Raw genomic sequence first — 24,875 nt, forward strand, 5'->3', positions numbered from 1 at the left:
AAAGCCTGAAAGCACCTACCACCAGGCTGAGAACGCAGAACATTACAGCACAGTATTGGCCCCTCACCCATGATGCTGTGACAAACTTATAAACCACACTAAGATCAATCTCACCCTGCCCTCCCACATCGCTCTCCATTTTTCTACCATCCATCAGCCTGTCTAAGAGTCTCTTAAATGTCCCAAATGTATCTGCCTCTGTCACCACCTCCGGCAGAGTGTTCCACACACCCACAACTCTCTGTATAACAAAAACCTACCTCTGACATCCCCCTATACTTTCCACCTAACACCTTAAAATTACTCCCCTATCACCTTCTGTCCCACTGTTATAAGACTATTAAATAATGAGGAGGAATTTCTTTAGCCAGAGGGTTGGCACAACAACGTGGGCTGAAGGGCCTGTACTGTCTTTCTCCGAGGATCATCACCTTGTCATGGTGAAGAGCCTTGTGGATTTCTGTGATGCCGTTTGGAGCTTAGCTCGCGGTAAGGTGGAAGGAGAGGTTCCAAATGTAGAACGATCCAACCGAGACGTCAGCGGTGGATCTGGAGGAAAATGATGCATCACAGTGGCAGTGAAGATAGAGGAAATCTACAGCGGTGCAGGGCACCCAGACATCTTCCATTCCATGCCACTGGACCCTAACCTTGATCTGTCAAGATCCATGTGCTGCCAGTGTATCACATCCCCACATTAAACAAAGCCACAGACAGCTGTTCTCCATTGAGGGAATCCATATTTGGAATCCCGATTGCCTCTACAGCCACCTGTGGATCCAATAGGAGAGCATCAACTGGAGTGATCGCACTGCTCCTACTGTGCTGTACTGTTCTGTGACCCCTTTGGTTGAGATGGAGGAGCTGTGTTGACCCTGGCTTTAGTGCTGGTAACATGTTGTAATGACTGCCTGACTGATCATGTTTTGCAGGGAGTGATGGAGTTTTCCTTGTGTCTGCTCTTTGCCAAGCTTGTCAGTTACACATTCCTTTTCTGGCTCCCGATGTATCTTGCCAACAAAGGTGAGTAGCAGTGTCAGACGAAGCTAGAGTGGAAACTACTAATGTGGTTTCTGGTGTGGTTATTTTGTGTAGCTTTGTCCTCAGTGAATTCACTGCACCTGAAGGACTAAACAGCAACAGCTTTTCCTTTGAGAAGTGACAGCTTTTCAGAATCAGAATCAGGATCAGGCTTATTATCTCTGTCTTATATGACGCGAAAGGTCTAGATAGAGGGGACGTGGAGAGGATTTTCCTAGAGTGGGGGAGTCTAGGATTGGAGGACACAGCCTCAGAATCAAGGGATATCCATTTAGAATGGAGATGAGGAGGAATTTCTTTAGCCAGGGGGTGATTAATCTGTAAAATTCATTACCACAGATGGCAGTAGAAGCCAAGTCATTGGGTGTACTTCAAGCAGAGGTTGATTAGATTAGATTAGATTAGATTCCTCAGTCCTTGTTTATTGTCATTTAGAAATGCATGCATTAAAAAGTGATACATTGTTCCTCCGGTATGATATCACAGAAACACAAGACAGACCAAGACTAAAACTGACAAAAACCACATAATTATAACATATAGTTACAACAGTGCAAAGCAATACCGTAATTTGTAAGAGCAGACCATGGACACGGTAAAAAAAAGTCTCAAAGTCCTGATAGCCCATCATCTCATGCAGACAGTAGAAGGAAGAAACTCTCCCTGCCGAGAGCTTCCAGCACCACAGACTTGCTGATGCAGCACCCTGGAAGCACCCGACCGCAGTCGGACTCTGAGTCCAACCGAAAACTTCGAGCCTCTGACCAGCCCTCCGACACCGAGCACCGAGCGCTTCGACCCCGGCCCCGGCCGCCAAGCAACAGGCAAAGCCAAGGATTCGGGTCCTTCCCCTCCAGAGATTTTAGATCACACAGTAGCAGCGGCAGCGAAGCAGGCACTTCAGAAGTTTCACCAGATGTTCCTCCGCGCTCTCACGTCTGCCTCCATCCAATCAGAATTGTGCACGGCACCCTACTTGACAGATTACAGATATTCATCACCGGAGAGGCCGCGCGCGCTGCGTCGCGCCGCCATCTTCTCCTCCTCCTGATAGGCTCTTGATTAGTAAGGACATCGAAGGTTACAGGTTAAAGCTTTGCCTTTAGAGTTTTAATAGATGTTAAGCATTATGTCCACCTTTTAAAACCATTAACTCCCTGCATAATCATACAATGATTTTTAAAGTGCTGACTTCCTATGATAATTACTTCTTCCCCATTAAGACCACATGTGCGAATCGTTAGATTCTGGAATAATTCCTGAGGATTGGAGGGTGGCTAATGTAACTCCACTTTTTAAAAAAGGAAGGAGAGAGAAACCGAGGAATTATAGACCGGTTAGCCTAACGTCGGTGGTGGGGAAACTGCTGGAGTCAGTTATCAAAGATGTGATAACAGCACATTTGGAAAGCGGTGAAATCATCGGACAAAGTCAGCATGGATTTGTGAAAGGAAAATCATGTCTGACGAATCTCACAGAATTTTTTGAGGATGTAACTAGTAGAGTGGATAGGGGAGAACCAGTGGATGTGGTATATTTGGATTTTCAGAAGGCTTTTGACAAGGTCCCACACAGGAGATTAGTGTGCAAACTTAAAGCACACGGTATTGGGGGTAAGGTATTGGTGTGGGTGGAGAGTTGGTTAGCAGACAGGAAGCAAAGAGTGGGAATAAACGGGACCTTTTCAGAATGGCAGGCGGTGACTAGTGGGGTACCGCAAGGCTCAGTGCTGGGACCCCAGTTGCTTACAATATATATTAATGACTTGGATGAGGGAATTAAATGCAGCATCTCCAAGTTTGCGGATGACACGAAGCTGGGTGGCAGTGTTAGCTGTGAGGAGGATGCTAAGAGGATGCAGGGTGACTTAGATAGGTTGGGTGAGTGGGCAAATTCATGGCAGATGCAATTTAATGTGGATAAATGTGAAGTTATCTACTTTGGTGGCAAAAATAGGAAAACAGATTATTATCTGAATGGTGGCCGATTAGGAAAAGGGGAGGTGCAACGAGACCTGGGTGTCATTATACACCAGTCATTGAAAGTGGGCATGCAGGTACAGCAGGCGGTGAAAAAGGGGAATGGTATGCTGGCATTTATAGCGAGAGGATTTGAGTACAGGAGCAGGGAGGTACTACTGCAGTTGTACAAGGCCTTGGTGAGACCACACCTGGAGTATTGTGTGCAGTTTTGGTCCCCTAATCTGAGGAAAGACATCCTTGCCATAGAGGGAGTACAAAGAAGGTTCACCAGATTGATTCCTGGGATGGCAGGACTTTCATATGAAGAAAGACTGGATGAACTGGGCTTGTACTCGTTGGAATTTAGAAAATTGAGGGGGGATCTGATTGAAACGTATAAGATCCTAAAGGGATTGGACAGGCTAGATGCAGGAAGATTGTTCCCGATGTTGGGGAAGTCCAGAACGAGGGGTCACAGTTTGAGGATAGAGGGGAAGCCTTTTAGGACCGAGATTAGGAAAAACTTCTTCACACAGAGAGTGGTGAATCTGTGGAATTCTCTGCCACAGGAAACAGTTGAGACCAGTTCATTGGCTATATTTAAGAGGGAGTTAGATATGGCCCTTGTGACTACGGGGATCAGGGGGTATGGAGGGAAGGCTGGGGCGCGGTTCTGAGTTGGATGATCAGCCATGATCATAATAAGTGGCGGTGCAGGCTCGAAGGGCCGAATGGCCTACTCCTGCACCTATTTTCTATGTTTCTATGTTTCTATTCCCATTCACAGGGTTCACCCCAGAACATTCAAAGCACTTGGTTGGACAAGGTCACTTCCAGAACTGAGAAGGACATTTCTGTGTAGGCAGAGCTCTGCACTTCCCAGCGAGAATGATACATCTAACTTTTCTTCGTTTAATTTATTTTTCCTAGAGCACATTGATGCCAAAAAAGCTGGCGATCTTTCGACACTCTTCGACGTAGGTGGAATTGCAGGTATGGTTCCACAAAATTATTTTTAAATTTCCTGATGAAAGGATACACCAAGTGCTTTAGATTGAGCTACGAGGCATCAGATATTGGTAGATACCTAACCCAGGCATTACTTAGCTGTTTGATGTTCACTGCAATTCACAACTTGTATTAGACTAATGACTGTATATCCGGGAATACAGATCCGTAGTTCCTTGAAGGTGGCACCACAGGTAGATTAGGTCATAAAAAGCTCCCTTTGTGACCATATGGCATACGCCTTGAAATTTGTTGTTTTATGGCAGCAGTATATTGCAATACATAATTTTTTAAGAACTATGAATTACAATAAAAACATTAAAAAAAATTAAATTAAATAAGTAATGCAAAAAGAAAGCAAAAAAGCCATTGAGGTAGTGTACATGGGTTCAACATCCATTCAGAGATCTGATAGCGGAGGGACAAAAGCTCTTCCTGAAATGTTGAGTCTGTGCCTTCAGGCTCCTGTACCTCCTGCTGGACGGTGGTAATGAAAAGAGGGCATGCCCTGGGTGGTGAGGATCCTTAATGACGGATGTCACATTTTTGAGGCATCACCTTTTGAAGATGTCCATGATGCTGGGGATGCTGGTGCCCATGGTGGAGCTGTCCGAGTTCACCGTCATAAATCAGGCTGTTGAATACAGGAAATGGGAAGTTATGTTGAATCTGTACAAGATGTTAGTGAGGCTGAATTTTGAATATAGTGTGTAGTTCTGGTCACCTACCTACAGGAAAGCTATCAATAAAATTGAAGTACATGGAAAATTGTGATTAGCATACACAGGTGAGCTTGCAAGTACCCAAGCCCGTGGGTAACAAGGACTTGGTGTCCAAATGAGTGAGCCAGATGCTGAACCATTCAGATTCCCAAACTGGATTATCGGCATTTTACTGTCACTGTGTTGATGTATGAGGTTCATGAGAATAATTCCAGGAATGAAAGGGTTAATGAATGAGGAGTGTTTGATAGCTCTGGGCCTGTACTCACTGGAGTTTAGAAGAATGGAGCGGTGGGGGGGGGGGGGGTCTCATTGAAACCGATTGAATACTGAAAGACCTGGGCAGAGTGGATGTGGAGAAGATGTTTCCTATCGTGGGGGAGTCTAGGACCCAAGGACACAGCAGTGGATGTCCAATTAGAACAGATAAGGAGGAAGGTGGTGAATCTATGGATATTCATTGCCATGGGGGACTGTGGAGGCCAAGTCATTGAGTATATTTAAAGTTGAGGTTAATAGATTCTTGATTAGTCAGGGTGTCAAAGTTTATAGGTAGAAGGCAAGAGAATGGGGCTGAAAGGAATAATAAATCACCCATGAGAAGACATGATGAGCCCAACTGTCCAATTCTCTCCTATGTGTTATTGTCATAACTCTGTGATGCTTGTGTTGGCAGGTGGCATCCTTGCGGGGCTGATATCTGATTGGACAAGGAAGAGGGCAACTACTTGTGGAGCAATGCTGCTGCTGGCTGCACCTACAGTAAGACTTGTTCATAATGTTATCCCTGAAGGAAAATTCTTCAGCACTGTGGCTTGCTTCTCAGAAGTCTCCGAGATATGAACAGCCAGTGCTTGTTAGAAATGCAAATACAAGTGTAAGCTCCCATTAGTGAACTGGTAAGGAATCATAAATGCAAGATTCTGCATATGCTGGAAATCAATATTCCAAGTGTGGTCTGGTCAGGGTTTTATAGAGCTGTAACATCGCCTTGCAAATCTTGAACTCAGAGCAACCCATGCAAAATGCTGGAGGAACTCAATCTTCTCCCTGTATTGTTGTTTCACAGCCTTGATAGCTTTGGGAGGTAAAGATATCTTTAGTGGAAGGATTAATACTTAATTATATACAATATAAATTAAATAAGTAGTCCAAAGTAAGAGCAAAAATTGTATACTGAGGTCGTATACATGAGCTCATTGTCCATTCAGAAATTGGATGGCAGAGGGGTAGAAACTGTTCCTGAATCAGTAAGTGTGGGTCTTCAGGCTCCTGTACCTCCTCCTTGATGATACCAATGAGAAGAGACCGCTTCCTGGATGATGGGGTTGCTTAATAACAGATGCCTCCTTTTTGAGGCATTGCCCTTGGAAGGTGTCCTCGATGTTGGCAAGGGTAGTGGCCATCATGGAGCCACCAGAGTTTGCAACTTTCTGAAGCTTTTTTTGAATCCTGTGATGATAATGTCACAGACTGGATCAGCAAATTTGCAGATGACACCAAGATTGGGGGCGTAGTAGACAGTGAGGAAGGCTTTCAAAGGTTACAGTGTGGTCTGAATGAGCTGAAGAATGGCAATTGGAATTTAATGCAGACAAGTGTGAGGTGTTACACTCTGGGAGGAAAAACCAGGATAAGACTTGCACGGTGAGTGGTAGGGGTGTCGTAGATCAGAGGGATCTTGGAATACAGATCCATAATTCCTTGATAGGGTCATAAAGAGAGCTCCTGGCACATTGGCCTTCATAAATCAACGTACTGAATTGAGATGTTATGTTTAAATTGTATAAGGCGTTGATGAGGCCTAATTTGGAGCGTTGTGTTCAGTTCTGGTCACCTCCTTACAGGAAGGATGTCAGTAAGATTGAAACAGTGCAGAGAAAATTTACAGTGATGTTGCCAGGGCTTGGGGGTGTGAGTTATAGGGAAGATTGAATAGGTTAGGACTTTATTCCTTAGCGTGTAGGAGGGGAGATTTGATAGAGGTATACAAACGTATCAGGGTATAGATAAATGCAAAAGCTTTTCCACTGGTTTAGACTGCAACTCGAACTCGTGGGTTAAGGGTGAAAGGGGAACGTGAGGGGAAACTTCACTCAGAGGCTTGTGAAAGTGTGGAACGAGTTGCCAGTGCAAGTGGTGGATGCGATTTTGATTTCAACATTTAAGAAAAGATTGTATAGGTACATGGATGGGAGGAGTACGGAGGGCGATGGTCCAGGAGCAGGTCGATGGGACTAGGCAGTATGAATGGCTCAGCATGGACTAGAGGGGCCAAAGGGTCTGCTTTTTGTGATGTGGTGTTCTGTGGCTAGTGTTTTTCTAACTGCACTCCAATCTGAAGCTTCAGACCGAGCACAACAACAACACTCTGCATTCTTGGTCTGTTGCCATTTGAGACTTTATACATGATAAGCTGCCATGCTCTCTTCACTCATCCCCATAAACCCTCTTCCTTCCTTAAGAGAAAGGTTAACTTTATTTATCACATGTACACTAAAACTTGATTTTTGCGTCAAAGATCAATGCAGTCAGAGGATGTGCTGTGGGCAGATGTTGCCATGTTTCTGGCACCAACATCAAATGCCCACAACTTATTAAATTATTAACTTATTAACTTGTATTTCTATGGAATATGGAGGAAACCCACTCAATTGGGGGGGGGAACATAAAACTCCTTGTAGACAGTGGTGGGAATTGAATCATATTGGTGATTGCTGACTCTGTAAAATGTTGTGCTAATGTGCCATCCACAAATTTTTTTTAAAGGTCCTTCAGGTCTTCTTCCTTATCTTCTCTGGGGAGAATAGTGGGCTGTGCTCTTAACATCTCCACGCTTCCATCTCTCTTGCCCACAAATATTAATTCAAGTTTCCATCTGTGGGGGAGCCCCTGTCTTACAAACAAAAAAAACTTACCTTTGACATTCCCTCTGTAGTTTCTTCCAATCATATTAGAAGTATGTCCTCTTGTATTAGTCATAACCAACCTGGGAAAAAGGTGCTGACACTCCAGTCTATTGATGCCTCTTATCATCTTATACACCTGTAACAAGTCGCCTCTCATCCACATTCATTCCATAGAGAAAACCCCAACAATGGAGTAGAGCAGGGGATGTTGTCTGCGTGGACTTCATAAAGCATTTTGACAAGGTCTCTCATGATAGGGTGACCGAGAAAATTGAGACACATGGGATTCGTGGAGATTTGGACTGGATTCAGAATTGGCTTAGCAGTACAAGACAGAGGAGGTAGTGGTGTTCCTTTTGACTGGAGGTCTGTGAGCATTGGTGCTCCACAGGGATAAGTGTGGAACCTCAGTGTCTGTGATTATATATAAATATAAATCCTGTCTAGAGGCCTTCTGTTGGTCAGGGTTGACTTATGGATATTGTGTCCCAGCTGTTTACTTATTACACAAGCCAGGACAGTATGCTATGGAGAGCAAACTGTTGCCCATGCAACAGGCTTCCCCTCTCCACACAGCTGATGTCTTCAAAGGAATGGCAGAGATTGATACAGTTTGGCACTAGCGGTGTCGCAGGAGTTGCCCGTCAGTGTTGAACTCAACGTAGGACTGCCTTGGGGATTCCAGCTCCAGACTTTTCTCCAAGGTTTAATCCCAAAGCCTTCCCGATGCATGGGTATAGCTATGAGGCAGCAGAGGTTTGAGATCAGAGATCTCCTTCTCCTAGATGAGCTGCCAACCATGGCTGACAAGCCCCAACTACCCAAAGTGACTGATTTTAGGGCACTGGTAACCTCCTTTGCCCCTTCTCCTGTCAGTAGAAATGGTTCCACTGGGCTTAATAGCTGAGCCTCAGGAGAAGGCCAGGAGCTGGACTTGGTTGTCAGAGGCTATTTGAGATGCACACTATTGGGAGCATTTAATAGGTAGTGAGAGCTTATCCCTGCTAAATCCCTGGCCTATAACAACCTTAAGGATCCATAAACCCGGTCTATATATGTATGTTGTCCAGCCTTGTCCAGCTGAATGGGAAGAACAAGATCAGAGCCATTAACACACTCGCCCTACCAGTCATCAGATACCCAGCCGTAATAGCGTGCTGGCCAAGGAATGAACTGCAAGCCACTGACATCAAGCCACTGTATGGGATGTACCATCGCCAGATCTCAGAGGTGGCTGACGTAAGAAAGTCCTACCAATGGCTGGAAATTGTTGGGCTGAGGGACAGTGCAGAGGCTCTGTTCATGGCTGTACACGAGAATAGGCGCTGAGCACAAGAGTGATAGAAGCAGGGGTCTATCACACCAGACAAGACCCAAGATGCAGACTGTGCAAGGAATCAGCTGAAACCATCCAGCACATAGTAGCACGGTGCAAGATACAGGCAGGGACAGTATACATAGAATGGCACAACCAAGCTGCAGGAACTGTGCACAGGAACATCTACATGGAGTATGGATTGGACTCTCCCAAATCCGAATGGGAAACACCTGAGAAGGTCGTGGAGAATGACAGAGCTGAGATCCTGTGGGACTTCCAAATACTGACTGATAAGCAGGTACTGGCCAACCGACCAGACATAGTAATACTGGACACGGACCAGAAGAAAGCAATAGTAATAGATGTGGCAATCCCAAATGCCAGTCACATCAGGAAGAAAGAATATGAGAAGCTGGAGAAGTACCGGGGCTTGAAAGAGCAGGTAGAAAGGATGTGGAAGGTTAAAGCCAGAGTAATCCCAGTGGTGATAGGAGCACTTGGAGCTGTGACACCTGGACAGGAAGAGTGACTCTAACAAATCCCGGGAGTAACATCTGAGATCTCGGTCCAGAAGAGCGCACTGCTCGGAACAGCAAGGACACTGCGCCAAACCGTCAAGCTCCCAGGTAGAGGACCTGAGATTGAGGGAGAAGTACACACACTCACCAGCCATATGGGGTGGGGAAAATATACATAAATTCTACATATTGGGGTGTATTGGGTAAAGGAAATATGTGATCTTAAACCTCCAGTGCCTTGTGGCTAACTCACCTGGATTCTTTCCTCATTAGCTGAGTGGTGAAAATTGTGAGAGGCATAGCTAGAGTCAGTAGTCAGCACTTTCACCAGGCTGGAAGTGTCAGATATGAGAGGACAGAACTTTAAAGTGGGAGGAGGAAAGTTTTAAGGAGATTTTTTGTTTGCATAGAGAGCGGCGGTAGTCGGCTGGTGGCGTAGTAACATCAGTGCCAGACTTCGGAGCGAAGGCTCCCCAGTTCGAATCCAGCCAGCTCCCTTGCACGCTTTCTATCCGTGCTGGGTTGAGCGTCGAGCTAGCAACTCGGCCTCGTAAAAATAAGAAAGCCTGCTAAAAACATGCTGTCATGACGGCATCCTGATGATTCCACTCAGAGTTAAGGGCTTTCTTCTTCTTCGGAGAGTGGTGGGCGCCTGGAGTGGGCTGTGAGGGTAAGGGATGGAGGCAGATACGACAGCAATGGTAGGCAGGTAGGGGAATGGAGGGATATGGACCATGTGTAGGCTGATTGGTTTAGTTTAATTTGGCATTATGTTTGGTACAGATGTTGTGGATTGAAGGGCTTCTTCCTCTTTTCTACTGTTCTATATCACTCAATAGAGAGTTCTTTATAATCACTGTTGAAGCTTTGTCTTCTGCGATCATTTTTCTCATGGTAATTCTCTCTGCCCTGTTATTATCAATTGCCACCATTACCCTCTCCAAACGTTTGAAATTTTGGCAAGTTACTGTTTGTTTGTACATCGGGGCAATGCATGTTTGGCAGATTGTCTGGTTTTACACCTTGTACTTCATCATCCATGGGGGATTCAGTTACCCGAGTAGCTTTGCTTTTTTGCAACCTGTGCCTTGTGTGTGACAATAATTAACACGTGTATCTGCTACTGAGAATAATGGGTGAATATTGTGTTTGTGCCCCCGCAGCTCTACATATTTTCCACAGTTGGCTACATGGGTCTGAAAACCATCAGCGGTGAGTGGAATCCTGCTCCTACCAACTAGTCAGATATGTCATTTGTTGCAATTCAAGATACAAGATTGTTTAATGTCATTTCCAGCGTAAAGGAGAGTGGAATAATTGCTATGCTGGATCAGATGTGGCACAAAAGAACACAATCAGATAAAGAACACAATAATAATAAAAACACAATAAATATAAATACATGAGACCATAAGATATTGGAGCCGAATTAGGCCATTTGGCCCATCGAGTCTGTCCACCAATCAGTCATGGCTGATCCTTTTCACCCCTCATTGGCCCCACTCCCCCCTTCTCCCCGTAACCTTTGATGTCATGTCCAATCTATAACCTATCAATCTCTGCCTTAAATACATCCAACGACCTGGCTTCCACAGACGCCTGTGGTAATAAATTCCACAAATTCACCACGCTCTGGTTAAAGAAATTTATCCGCGTTTCTGTTTTAAGTGGACGCCCCTCTATCCTGAGGCTGTGCCCTCTTGACCTAGACTCCCCCAACACGGGAAGCATCCTTTCCACATCTACTCTGTCTAGGTCTTTCAACATTCGAAAGGTTTCACATATGATAACCCTTTAATTCCAGAAATCATCCTTGTGAACCTCCTCTCAATCCTCCCCAATGCCAGCACATTTTTTCCTCGATGAAGAACCCAAAACTGTTCACTATACTCAAGGTGAGGCCTCACCAGTGTCTTAGCATCACATCCCTGGTTTTGTATTCTAGACCTCTTGAAACGAATGCTAATATTGCATTTGCCTTCCTCACCACCGACTCAACCTGCAAGTTAACCTTTGGTGTGTTCTGCACAAGGATTCCCAAGTCTCTTTGCATCTCTGATTTTTGGGTTTTCTTCCAGTTTAAAAAGTAGTCTGCACATTTATTTCTGCTACTAAAGTGCATGACCATGCATTTTCCAACATTGTATTTCGTTTGTTACTCTCTGGCCCATTCTCCTAATCTGTTTAAGTTCTTCTCCAGCCTTCCTGTTTCCACAGCACTACCTGCCCCTCCACCAACCTTTGTATCATCTGCAAACTTGGCAACAAAGCCATCTATTCCATCATCTAAATCATTGATATACGGCATAAAAAGAAGCAGTCCCAACTCCAACTCCTGTGGAACACCACTAGTCACTGGCAGCCAACCAGAGAAGGATGTGGAGGGGTGGATTAGTGGGTGGAGGTGTTGATTAGTCTTACTGCTTGGGGAAAGTAACTGTTTTTGAGTTTGATGGTCCTGATGGGAGTGAGACAAACAGTCCATGAGCAGGGTGGGTGGGATCCTTCATGATATATGGGCTGTACTGTTCTATGTTTTGAAAGAAGACCAGATAATTCAATATTCTGTTTATTTGCTGATTTGGGCTAGCATCTCCTATAGAACTGTCAAAGTTCACAACCTTACTGACAAGAAATGGTTTACTGTAATCTCCTCCCCTTTTCAAATCTCAGCACTACACCCAGTGATGATGTCTACCTTCATTTTGTTCCACAGTGATGCTGATAGGCTGTGGGGCCTTGGTGAATGGACCGTATGCCCTGATCACGACTGCAGTGTCTGCTGATTTGGTGAGTAGTTAAATCCAGTAACAACGTCAACTTCTCGAGCTGTTGTCAGGCACTGGCTTTAACCAGGTTGGTGGGGCAAGGATGGGTGATGAGAACCTAGACAAATTGTAAGATTTTGAGGAGGACATTAAGGACAACAGTGGGATGGAGAGGTGGGAGGAGATTCCAGAGCCTATTGGTATTGGTTTATTACTGTTGCCTGTACGGTGAAGAACTTCTGCTTTGCATCGTGTTCAGACAGTTCATTCCCTACATCAGAATCAGGATCACTTTATTACCACTGTGTGAAACACACCAGAATTGATTACTGTTCGGTGCCAAGCATCAAACACAGGACAATACCACGACAGACAACACACAGCAACCAACAATTTACAAGACAATAATGCAAACTGCCATGAGCAATCAACAGTTAGCAGAATGGTCACATGTGCAAATGTCAGTAATCAAACTTAGTTAAATGTGGACATCTGAACAGACTCAATAATTATCAACAGAACAAGGAGAGTAGGAAAGACCATTTGACGGATGTTGTGCAGGGACGGTTAGGGTATTACACCTGAGTGAGTTTTGTTGAGAAGGTGGATAGCCACAGGAAGGGAGCTTCAGAGATGACAAGGAGTCCTGGAGGTGATGGACTTTTAGCATCTTCCTGATGGCAATTTGGTGAATTTTGAGATGGTAAGAAGGAAAATGGACTCCATGATACCAGAATTGGTAGCAGTGATCAAGATTCACAGTTCAAGATTGTTTAATGTCATTTCCAGTTCGTTCATTATGTGCCAAATCGTATGATGTGGGCGATCATGTTTGTTCAGCTATCTAAAATGTTAAACCATGCTGATTATTCAGCTTTAATGTTATTTCCAGTACACAAGTGTAAATGAGAATGGAATTATTGTTACTCCGGATCTGATGCAGCACAAAAAACACGAAGATTAAGAACACAATAATAAAAAGCACAATACTGTAAATATAAATACATACGATAGCTTATATATATAGATTGATTGTATGTCCATAAAGTAACACTAGGCACAGGAGTGTCTGTACATAAGGTGACTCTGACAGGAAATGACAAAACAGTGGTGGTTGGGGTGTGGAGGGATAGGTTAGTGGGTGATGGTGTTGATCAGCCTTACTGTATGGAGAAAGTAACTGTTTTTGAGTGAAGAGGAGTGTTTAAACTGGAAATGGCTAATACAAGGAGGCATAATTTTAAGGTGATTTGAGTGAAATATGGGAGATTGTCAGAGGTAAGTTTTTACACGGTTGTGAGTGTATGGAACACCCTGCCAAGGGTGGTGGTTGAGGCAGATACATTAAGGACATTTAAGACATTTAGATAGGCACATGGAGGATAGAAAAATGAAGACTATATGAAAGGGAAGAGTTAGACTGATCTTTGAGTAGATGAAAGTGTTGGATGGCAGTTAGTGTAGTAAGGAACTGAGTATGGACTTCAGGAAGGGGAAGTTGAGGGATCACACACCAGTCCTCATCGAGGGATCAGCAGTGGAAAGAGTGAGCAGTTTCAAGTTCCTGGATCTCAGCATCTCTGAAGATCTACCCTGGGCCCAACATATTGATGCAATTACAAAGAAGGCAAGGCAAGGGCTATATTTCATTCTGAGTTTAAGGAGATGGTATGTCACTAAAGATACTCACAAATTTCTACAGATGTACTGTGGAGAGCATTCTGACTGGTTGCATCACTGTCTGGTTTGGAGGGGCCACTGCACAGGATGGGAAACAGTTGTAGAAAGCTGTGAACTCAGCCAGCTCCATCATGGGCACTCGCCTCTCCAGCATCCAGGACGTCTTTGGAAGGTGATGCCTCAAAAAGACAGCATCCATCGTTAAGGATTCCCAGCATCCAAGAGATGCCTTCTCCTCATTCTACAATCAATGAGAAAGCACAAGAGCCTGAAGACACACACTCAATGCTTCAGGAACAGCTCCTTCCTTTCCCCCATCAGACATTGGAATGGACAATGAACTGAAGAGCACTACCTGATACCGGCAAAAGGCGACGTAAATCAGGCACCCGAGATATTGAACGCTGCCGTCAGCAAACAAGAAACTGTCCACCCTACCACATTTCAAACTTAGTCAAGAACTTCAGTCATGCTTGTTTGAAGAAATCTCTACTGAATTATCATCAGCATATAACTTGCTGTACCGGTGGTCTCAAAACACTAGGCCACTGCTGTACTGTGAAGAGGAATGCCAAATCAGTGGCATTCAGGACTCTTGACCAAGTAAGATACAAGAGGTCCAGGTATGATCCCCAGAAAGCGAGCTTGCGGGTGAAGTGGCAATTCTGGACAAACGTGAAGCACTGAAGGATGCTTGACAACTGTGGCAGGGCTTGAGTGCTGTTACAAAGTGAAACCAAGTGATACGTAACAACAAAGCTTTGCTCCCGGATGAGCTCAATGCCTTCTATGCCATCAAAACATGATCCTCTCCCAACTCACCTACTCTCCCCCTCTCTTGGCTTCACCAATCACCTTCCAGCTTGTACTCCTTCCCCTCATCCCACCACCTCATTCTGGCTGCTTCCCCCTTCCTTCCAGTCCTGATGAAGGGTCTCTGCCCAAAATATCGACTGCTTATTCACTTTGATAGATGCTGCCTGACCTGCTGAGTTCCTCAGCATTTTGTGTGTTACTCGGGTTTCCAGTTTAACCACATCTGCCTAAGACAGGGTGACAATAGTTCAAGTTGAAGTTTAATTGTTGTTCAACCATACATGAATACCCATGAACAGAGCCAAACGAGACACTGTTCCTTGGGGCCAAGGTGCAAAACACAACACCAACAGTCATACACAGCACAAGCACATATAACGTAGTAGTAAACATGCAGTTATACATAGTCACACATAAAACATAATAGGCTTCAACAGGTACATTTAATGTCAGAGAAATATATGCAATATACAAACGTTTGTACATCCTGAAGTTCTTTTTCTTTGCAAACATCTATGAAAACAGAGGAGTGCCTCATAGAATGAATGACAGTTAAAAGTTAGAACCCCAAAGACCCCCCATCTTCCCCCTCCCACATACAAGCAGCAGCAAGGCAACAACTCGCCCACCCTCACCAGCAAAAAGAGCATCAGTGCCCCCCACTGAGCACTCGTGCAGCAAGCGTCGATATGGACACAGACTTGCATCACCCCAAAAACTACTCGTCCACCAGGTAATTCCACATGCTACAGGCTCTCTCTTTCTCCCTAATAAGGGAAAACAAGGTGTCCCTGTTTCACAGCCAGAGGGGAGACATAACAAACAACCTGCTGATTGATGATGTTAGAAGTCTGTTGTATTGCTTTCTCTGAGCTCTGCACCCAGAATGGTGCCGGTCTCTGGACACTCAACCCCTGGCAGCTAACCCGCTGCTCCTGATGTTCCGTGTTCTCCCGCAATGCTTCTATCAGGGGTACTGGCTTAGAATCAGCATGTCTCCAGAGCCACGAAGATCCGGAACCTGAGAGTGTCGTGAGGCCCCGTGATCGGGTCTCAATCCCACAAAGAAAAAAAGTCAGAATGTAACTCCAGGCCAGGGTCTTCAAAAGAACTTTGAAAAGGAAAAAAATGTGATATCAAAGATAGAAATCAAGCTGTTTCCAAAGATGCAAGCAAGCAGAGGAGTCGCCGTTTAGCACCATCGTGACATCGTGTCACGTACTATACACGGTGCATGGGATGTTGACAGCAAGAACAAGCCCACAGTAATCTGATCATCACGTGGTAGTGCTGTCGTGGGTGATCCCATTCCAACTCGTCTATCACCAAGCGAACACTGGAGAGCACCATCAATGGGAGAAGCCAACGCCCAACCCAGCATGGATGCCCATCGCACTTGTCATGTGACCAACAACAATGAATATATAATTGAGTCAGGTTTTAAAAACAAACATAAACGTTTATTAAACTCTGCTCAACAGTAGCTAAAAGTATTCAAATGACTAACTTAATCGGAAGTTAGCTGCTATATGGTAACTCTGGAACAGTTCTTAAAGTGGTAAATTTGATCACAGTCTTAAAGTGGTAAATTCGAAAGTCCAAGTGATTTACACAGTCAATAAGGAGAGACTTCTTTGGAAACGGATTTCTTTGAAGACGTGACGTTACTGCTGATCTGGTCCAAAGGATTCACGATGAAGGAAGTGAAACGGCTTAAAGGAACTAACCTTTTCCGGGCGAATGAACACTGCACAAACCTTCCTGATCTTACAGGAGTTATCTCAGATGGAGGTCACTGTTCCTGAATGAAGATTCAATAAGCTCGATCCTGTATGAAACCGCCGAACGACACCAACTTTACTGGATCCTTCGGGTTCCCATACTTTGGTACTGTCTTCACTCCCCAATACTAGATTGTAAAGGTAAATCAAAAATACACCAAACAAAAATGGCAGCGATTGGCAAAACTGCCGGCACAACGATTTTACCTTACAATAGAAAGTAAAACTTCACTTTAAAACGAAACTGCGTCATAAGACGAATACGCAGCATAACAGAGTAACTGACGAACTAATGAAACTAACTGCGTCACAACAGGGGTTTCCCTTTTATATACCTGTAGGGAACATGTCATCACGTGACCTCACAGTGGCGGGGAAATCACATCACCCCACCATCACAAGACCATTACATCATGCTCACAAGATACTCAATTACATCATGGTCATAAGACAGTCACAAGATACCCATGAGGTATGTAACATCTCCCTCCAAAAAAGGGAAAATTTTGGTCTTTTATGAGCAAAATTTAAACAACTAACTATCTACAAAAAAGATACAAATGTATAAAATCTACAACATACACAATATCCACAGTATTATCATACAGAACCTTGCAAACTAATATACAGTAAGTGTTACAAATGTTAAAATACCACTCCATCAAAAAAAACTTACATTGTACATTCAACATCTAGATAGACAGTCAGCAATCACATTATCTTGACCTTTAATATGAGTTATCAAAATATTATACTCCTGTAACATCAAACTCCAATTCAGTAACCTATTTTTGTCTTTCATCTTACTCAAAAACACTAATGGATTATGATTGGTGTAAACTATGAGTGGTTTCTGAGTTGAAACAACATACACATCAAAATGTTGTAAAGCCAAAACAAGAAATAATAATTCCTTTTGTATGGTGGAACTTGCTGATGGGGTACTTGATGTTCCTAATATCCAGCTGTGTCTTATGATTGTAAAAAAGATGTAAAGGACGCACAATTACACCTTTGATTGGACCTGGAGAGGCCGCTGCAAACGTGCACCCCGCCATCTTACTGGAAATAGTGAGCCAATTCACCAGCCCTTTGGTTCACTGTGAGCTGGTCTGGTCTGTCTGAATTTACCGTGGCTGTGGGACTACACTGGTGTTACTGAATGCTACTGGAGCGGTTTGAAACTGTCTGTGCTTGTTCTGTAAACCCCTGGATGATTTCTGATTTCAGGGCACACACAAGAGCTTGGCAGGAAATTCCAAAGCCTTATCTACAGTGACTGCAATTATTGATGGGACTGGCTCCATAGGTGGGTGTAATAAATTAACATCCTATTGCTAATGGCTCATTGTTGTCATGTCATAGAGTCATAGAAACAGGTCCTGCGGTCCATCTAGTCAATGCCGAAACCACTTAAGCTGTCTACTCCCATTGACCTGCACTGGAACCGTAGCCCTCCATATCCCTATCATCCATTGTACCTACCCAAACTTCTCTTAAACATTGAAATTGGGTTCGCGTGCACCACTTGCACTAGTAGCTCGTTCCGTACTCAAGTGACCCTCTGAGTGAAAGGTTTCTCCTCATGTTCTCCTTAAACTTTTCACCTTTCACCCTTAATGCATGACCACTAATTGTAGTCCCACCCAACCTCAATGGAAAAAGCCTGCTTACATTTACCCTATCTATACTCTTCATAATTTTGTATACCTCAATCAAATCTCCTCTCAATGTTCTACAATCTAAAGAATAAAGTTTTAACCTATCCAATCATTCCTTGTAACTCAGGTCCTCCAGATCCAGCAACATCCTTATAAAATTTCACAGTACTCTTTCAGCCTTATTTACATTTTTTCCTGCAAGCAGGTGACCAAAACTGCACACAATACTCCAAATTAGACCTCACCGACATCTTGTACAACTTCAACATAACTTCCAATCTCCTGTACTCAATACTTCAATTTATGAAGGCCAATATGCTAAAACCTTTCTTTACAACCCTATCTACCTGTGACGCCACATTCAACAAATTATTCCCAGATCTCTTGTTCAAACACACTCCTCAGTGTCCTACCATTCATTATGTAAGACCTACTCTGGTTGGTCCTAGCGAAGTGCAACATCTTGCACTTGCCTGCATTAAAATCCATCTGCCATTGTTCAACCCATTTTCCCAGCTGGTCCATATCCCTCTGCAAGCCATGATAGCCTTCCTCGCTGTCCACTACACCCACGATTTTGGTGTCAACTTGCTGATCCAGTTAACCACATTATCATTCAGATCACTGACAAAGATGACAAACAACAATGGACCCAGCACTAATCTCTGCGACACTTCATTCATCACAGGCCTCCAGTCAGAAAGACAACCATTGATTACCACTCTCTGGCTTCTCCCACAAAGCCAATGTCTAATCCAATTTACTACATCATCTTGAATGCTGAGCGACTGAACCTTCCTGACCAACCTCCCAGGCATGACCTTGCCAAGTGCCTTGTTGAAGTCCATGTGGACAAGATCCACTGCCTTGCCTTCATCCATTTTCTTGGTCCTCAAAAAGCTCTATATGATTGGTCAGACATGACTTACCACTCACAAAGCATTGTTGACTATCCTTAATCAGTCCATGTCTATCCAAATACTGATATATCCGGTCCCTTAGAATACCTTCCAATAACTTTCCCACTGCTGGTGTTGGACTCACTGGCCTAGAATTTCCTGGTTTATGTTTAGTGCCTTTCTTAAATAACGGAACAACATTTGCTACCCTCCGATACTCTGATGAGGAGTATCACTAAGGATGATTTAAATATCTCTGCTAGGGCCCCGGCATTTTCTGCACTTCTCTTCCATAGGGTCCAAGGGAACACCCTTTCAAGGCCCTAGGGATTTATCCACCCTTATTTATGCCAGGATAGCAAACACTTCCTCCTCTGTAATCTGTGTAGGGCCCATGAAGTTGATGTCACTTCTCTAGACTCTGTGTCTGTCTCTCGACACAGACGCAAAAAAAATCATTTAAGATCTTCCCCATCTCTTTTGGCTGCGCATTCGGATTACCATTCTGACCATCCAGAACAGCGGTCCCCAACCACCGGGCCGCAAAGCATGAGCCACCGGGCCGCGAAGAAACCTTTCCTCATTCCTTGTCATGCCCGCTGTTGAGCTTGAACGCATGTGAGGTCATTACCCGCGCATCATCCATGTCAGCGCAGGAAGGAGATCAACTCCTCGAGCTTGCAAATGACGGCGAGCTGAAAAGTATGTTTGACATAACATCTCTGCCGGCATTCCGGATCAAAGTCAAGGCTAAATATTCTGAGATAGCCACGAAAGCACTGAAAACATTGCTTTCCAACATATCTCTGCAAAGCGAGGTTTTCTGCAATGAATGCAACGAAAACTAAATTGCGGAATAGACTGGACATAAGGAACACCCTTCGAGTATCGCTGTCTCCCATCACCATCTTGTTGCAGGGAAACAAGCCAAGGACTGCCACTGATTCAGCGATATTGGTGTGTTGCAATGATTTTATATGTTCATACAGGGAAAATATGTGCTGTGTGTTTAATATCCAAACGTTACTTAAAATGTTATGATGCTATTAACTTGTAAGTGACTTATATAACCATATAACAATTACAGCACAGAAACAGGCCATCTCTGCCCTTCTAGTCCGTGCTGAACGCCACTCTCACCTAGTCCCACCATCCTGCACTCAGTCCATAACCCTCCATTCCTTTCCTGTCCATATACCTATCCAATTTTTCTTTAAATGATAATATCGAACCTGCCTCTACCACTTCTACTGGAAGTTTGTTCAACACTTACTTCAAGCTCCCCTCTCCTCCTCTGATAATTGACTTATCACTATATTCATGCAAGGAAAATATGTGCTGTGTGTTTAATATTAAATTCGTTAGATAAACCCTTTTAGAAACGAAATTGAGTGTATTAGCCACTTATCACCTATATTCCGGTCGTAATTAACACCACACCCCCCAACAGAATTGGCAAAAACGATTTGTAGAAGGAAAATATCGGCACGTACACGCATACGCACTGGTGCCCGCGCAAGACTTCATGGTCATGGTAGTCTTTCTCTGGTAAACCCAACATATTTGACGGCTACTCTTGTCCGTTGGCAAACCTCCCCCCCGGGTTGGCCGGTCCGCAAGAATATTGACAATATTAAACCGGTACGCGGTGCAAAAAAGGTTGGGGACCCCTGATCCAGAGGACCAATTTTGTTCCTTGCAATCCTTTTGCTTTTAACATATTGTAGAATCTCTTAGGATTCTTCATCTTGTCTGCAATGGCAACCACATGCCTTCTTTTAGCCTTCCTAATTTATTTTTATAAGTGTTCTTTTGCATTTCTTATACTCCGTAAGCACCTCATTTGTTCCTGCCTGCCCGTACCTGCTATATGCACCTCCTTCTTTTTAAACCAGGACCTCAATGTCTCTTGAAAACCAAGGTCCCTACACTTGTTCTCTTTACCTTTTACAGGGACATATAAGCTTTGTACTCTAAATTTCACTTTTGAAGATCTCCTACTTACCAACTACACCTTTGCCAGAAAACAGCCTCTCCCAAACCACCTTGCCAAAGTCTTTCTGATGCTGTCAGAATTGGCCTTTCTCCAATTTAGAATCTCAACCCATGGACCAGACCTATCTTTTTGCATATTTACTTTGAAAGTGTGATACAGTAGAAATCTCTTGTTCGCATGCCATCCAAATAGATCATTTGTTCGTTCATTATGTACAGTGTCATATGATGTGGGCGATCATGGTCTTCCCATCACCATGGTTGTTCTTGGCAAATTTTTCTGCAGAAGTGGTTTGTCATTGCCTTCTTCTGGGCAGTGTCTTTACAAGATGGGTGATTCCAGCCATTAGCAATGTCTTCCTGGTGTCAGTGGTCACATAACCAGGGCTTGTGATGTGCACCGGCTGCTCATACGACCATCCACCACCTGCTCCCATAGCTTCATGTGACCCTGATCGGGGGCTAAGCAGGTGCTACACCTTGCCCGAGGGTGACATGCAGGCTAGCGGAGGGAAGGAGCGCCCTACACCTCCTTTGGTAGAGACGCAGCTCCACCCCGTCACCCATCCAAGCAGATCACGCCTTATATAAGTAAATTAAGGTGGATTCAGGACAAGAACCTTCATCCTTACAGACTGTGACCTATCCTCATAACTGATGAAGAGTGTCGGCTTGAAATATCAACTGTTTATTCTCCTCCACAGACACTGCCTGACTTGTGTTTGTAACTCTCTCATCAATCTCCCACTCACAAAGCCATGCTGACTATCCCAAATCATTCCTTGCCATTCCAAATGCAAATAAACCCCATTCTTCAGAATCCCTTATTCCTGCTACTCTTCTTAAATAAAGACACAACATTAATGATCTTTTCCATAACTTCCACCATCTCCAACAGGATCCCACTAGCAAGCACATCTTTTCCTTCCCCCACTCTTCTTTCTGCTTTCCGCAGGGTCGCTCCCTACGCGACTCCTTTGTCCATTTGTCCCTCCTCACTGATCTCCCAGTGGCACTTATCCTTGCAAGCAAAACAAGTGCCACACCTGCCCTTACACCTCCTCCCCCAGTACCACTCAGGGCCCCAAACAGTCTTTCCAGGTGAGGCAACACTTCACTGTGAGTCTGTTGGGGTCTTATACTGTATCCCAGTGTGGCCTCCTGTATATCAGTGACACCTGACGCTAGATTGAGAGACTGCTTTGCCGAGCACCTATGCTCTGTCCGTCAGAAAAAGCGGAATCTCCCAGTGGACACCCATTTTAATTCCACTTCCCATTCACATGTTTTTTTTATCCCCAAAGACTCATGCTATTGCTGCTCTGCTGTCATCCCTGTCAGCATCTCCTTCTAATTTACTTTGGCCAACTCTGCTCTCATACCACTGTAATATCCTTTAATCCACTGAAAACCTGCCATGCCAGACCTTACTTTCACCCTATCAATTTCAAGTTGAACTGAATCATATTGTGATCACTGTTTCCTAAGGGATCTTTTACCTTAAGCTCCCTAATCACCTCTGGTTCATTACATAACACCCAATCCAGTATAGCTGATCCCCTACTAGGCTCAATGACAAACTGCTCCAAAAAGCCATCTCGTAAGCACTCATAGAAAAACATAGAAACGTAGAAAATCTACAGCACAATACAGGCCCTTCGGCCCACAAAGCTGTGCCGAACATGTCCTTACCTTAGAGCTACCTAGGCTTTACCCATAGCCCTCAATTTTTCTATGCTTCATGTATCCATCCAGGAGTCTCTTAAAAGACCCTATCGTTTCCGCCTCCACCACCACCGCTGGCAGCCCATTCCACGCACTCACCACTCTCTATGTAAAAATCTTACCCCTGACATCTCCTCTGTACCGACTTCCAAGCACCTTAAAACTATGCCCTCTTGTGTTAGCCATTTTAGCCCTGGGAAAAAGCCTCTGACTATCCACATGATCAATGTCTGTCATATATAACATATAACAATTACAGCATGGAAACAGGCCATCTCGGCCCTTCTAGTCCATGCCGAACTCTTATTCTCACCTAGTCCCACCAACCTGCACTCAGCCCATAACCCTCCATTCCTTTCTTGTCCATATATCTATCCAATTTAACTTTAAATGACAACATCGAACCTGCCTCAACCACTTCTGCTGGAAGCTCATTCCACACAGCTACCACTCTCTGAGTAAAGAAGTTCCCCCTCATGTTACCCCTAAACTTTTGCCCTTTAACTCTCAACTCATGTCCTCTTGTTTGAATCTCCCCCATTCTCAATGGAAAAAGCCTATCCACGTCAACTCTATCTATCCCCTTCATAATTTTAAATACCTCTATCAAGTCCCCCCTCAACCTTCTACACTCCAAAGAATAAAGACCCAACTTGTTCAACCTTTCTCTGTAACTTAGGAGATGAAACCCAGGTAACATTCTAGTAAATCTTCTCTGTACTCTCTGTATTTTGTTGATATCTTTCCTGTAATTCGGTGACCAGAACTGTACACAATATTATCTCATTATCTTGTACATCTCTATCAGGTCACCTTTCATCCTCCGTCGCTCCAAGGAGAAAAGGCCGAGTTCACTCAACCTATTCTCATAAGGCATGCTCCCCACTCCAGGCAACATCCTTGTAAATCTCCTCTGCACCCTTTCTATAGTTTCCACATCCTTCCTGTAGTGAGGTGACCAGAATTGAGCACAGTCATTTTTACGATACAATATCCAGATACTATTAGAAGACCTCAGCGCAGTTAATGTAGACGAACTGAACACACTGATGAGGGAGAAGTGGAGAGTCCGTCATCGTGCCCGATGCCGGCCCCTAGGCCTGAGTCGACAGTAGTAGTAGTAAACAGTTACACAACATAATGAGGTCCTTTGGCCCACTTAGTTGGTACTAATCATATAGCGTTCAACCACACTGAGCCCATTTCCTTCTACAAAAAAGAAAATCCCATCAACTCCTTCCAAATTTTAATGCTCCTGTATTCAACTCTCTCTCTCGAGATCTATTTCCAACTTGATTTTCCCAATCAACCTGCATGTTGAAATCTCCTGTGACTATCATAACACTGCCTTTTTGACTCGCCTTTTCTATTTCCCGGTGTAATCTTTGGTCCACATCCAGCTACTGCTGGGAGGCTTGTGTATAACTGCCATTAGGGTCCTTTTACCCTTGCAGTTTCTTAACTCAGCTCACAAGGATTCAACATCTTTTCACCCTCTGTCACATTTTTCTCATGGTTTGATGCCATTATTTACCAGCAGAGCCACACCACTCCCTGTGCCTACCTTCCTATCCCTCCAAAACAATGTGTAACCATGGGCATTCAGCTCCCAACTACAACCATCCTTCAGCCACAATCTGTAATAGTGTAGCAAGATTATCCACCTTATTTCTTGTACTCCATACTCTGTGCACTGAATTATAACACTTTGCATCTTGTATTTGCGACCCTTTTTGATTCTGCATCCCCACTGCACTGATACTCGCCCTGCTGGCTGCAATTAAGTCCTGTCATCTGCCTACCATTCCTGACAGTCTGACTTCACATTATCTTTTACCAACCGCCCCATCATGATTCCCTTCACTCTAGTTCAACCCCCTCTGCCAATTTATTTTAAACCTTTCCCATCAGCTCTAACAAACCTGTCCATGAAAATATTGGTTCCCCTCAGGTTCAGATGCAACCCATCACAGACATCCCACCCTGCAAAAGCTCATTTCAGGGAGGTAGCACCATCAATTTGTGGGAGACTTCCGGGAGAGGTGGGATGTCTGCAATAGAGTAGCTCCTTAG

General features: G+C 44.2%; 1 protein-coding gene across 1 annotated transcript in view; it reads left to right on the forward strand.

Moving 5' to 3' along the window:
• The window catches only part of LOC140198796 (glucose-6-phosphate exchanger SLC37A1-like), a 148,950-nt gene that overhangs the window by 74,205 nt on the left and 49,870 nt on the right, over positions 1-24,875 (forward strand). Inside the window, exons 12-17 of the mRNA XM_072259832.1 lie at positions 933-1,023; positions 3,933-3,995; positions 5,409-5,494; positions 10,641-10,689; positions 12,194-12,267; positions 17,753-17,831. Of these exons, the coding sequence (XP_072115933.1) occupies positions 933-1,023; positions 3,933-3,995; positions 5,409-5,494; positions 10,641-10,689; positions 12,194-12,267; positions 17,753-17,831 (442 nt within the window). The remainder of the gene's footprint in view (positions 1-932; positions 1,024-3,932; positions 3,996-5,408; positions 5,495-10,640; positions 10,690-12,193; positions 12,268-17,752; positions 17,832-24,875) is intronic.

The sequence above is a fragment of the Mobula birostris genome, chromosome 6 (assembly GCF_030028105.1).
Source record: "Mobula birostris isolate sMobBir1 chromosome 6, sMobBir1.hap1, whole genome shotgun sequence".
Taxonomy (NCBI): Eukaryota; Metazoa; Chordata; class Chondrichthyes; order Myliobatiformes; family Myliobatidae; genus Mobula; species Mobula birostris.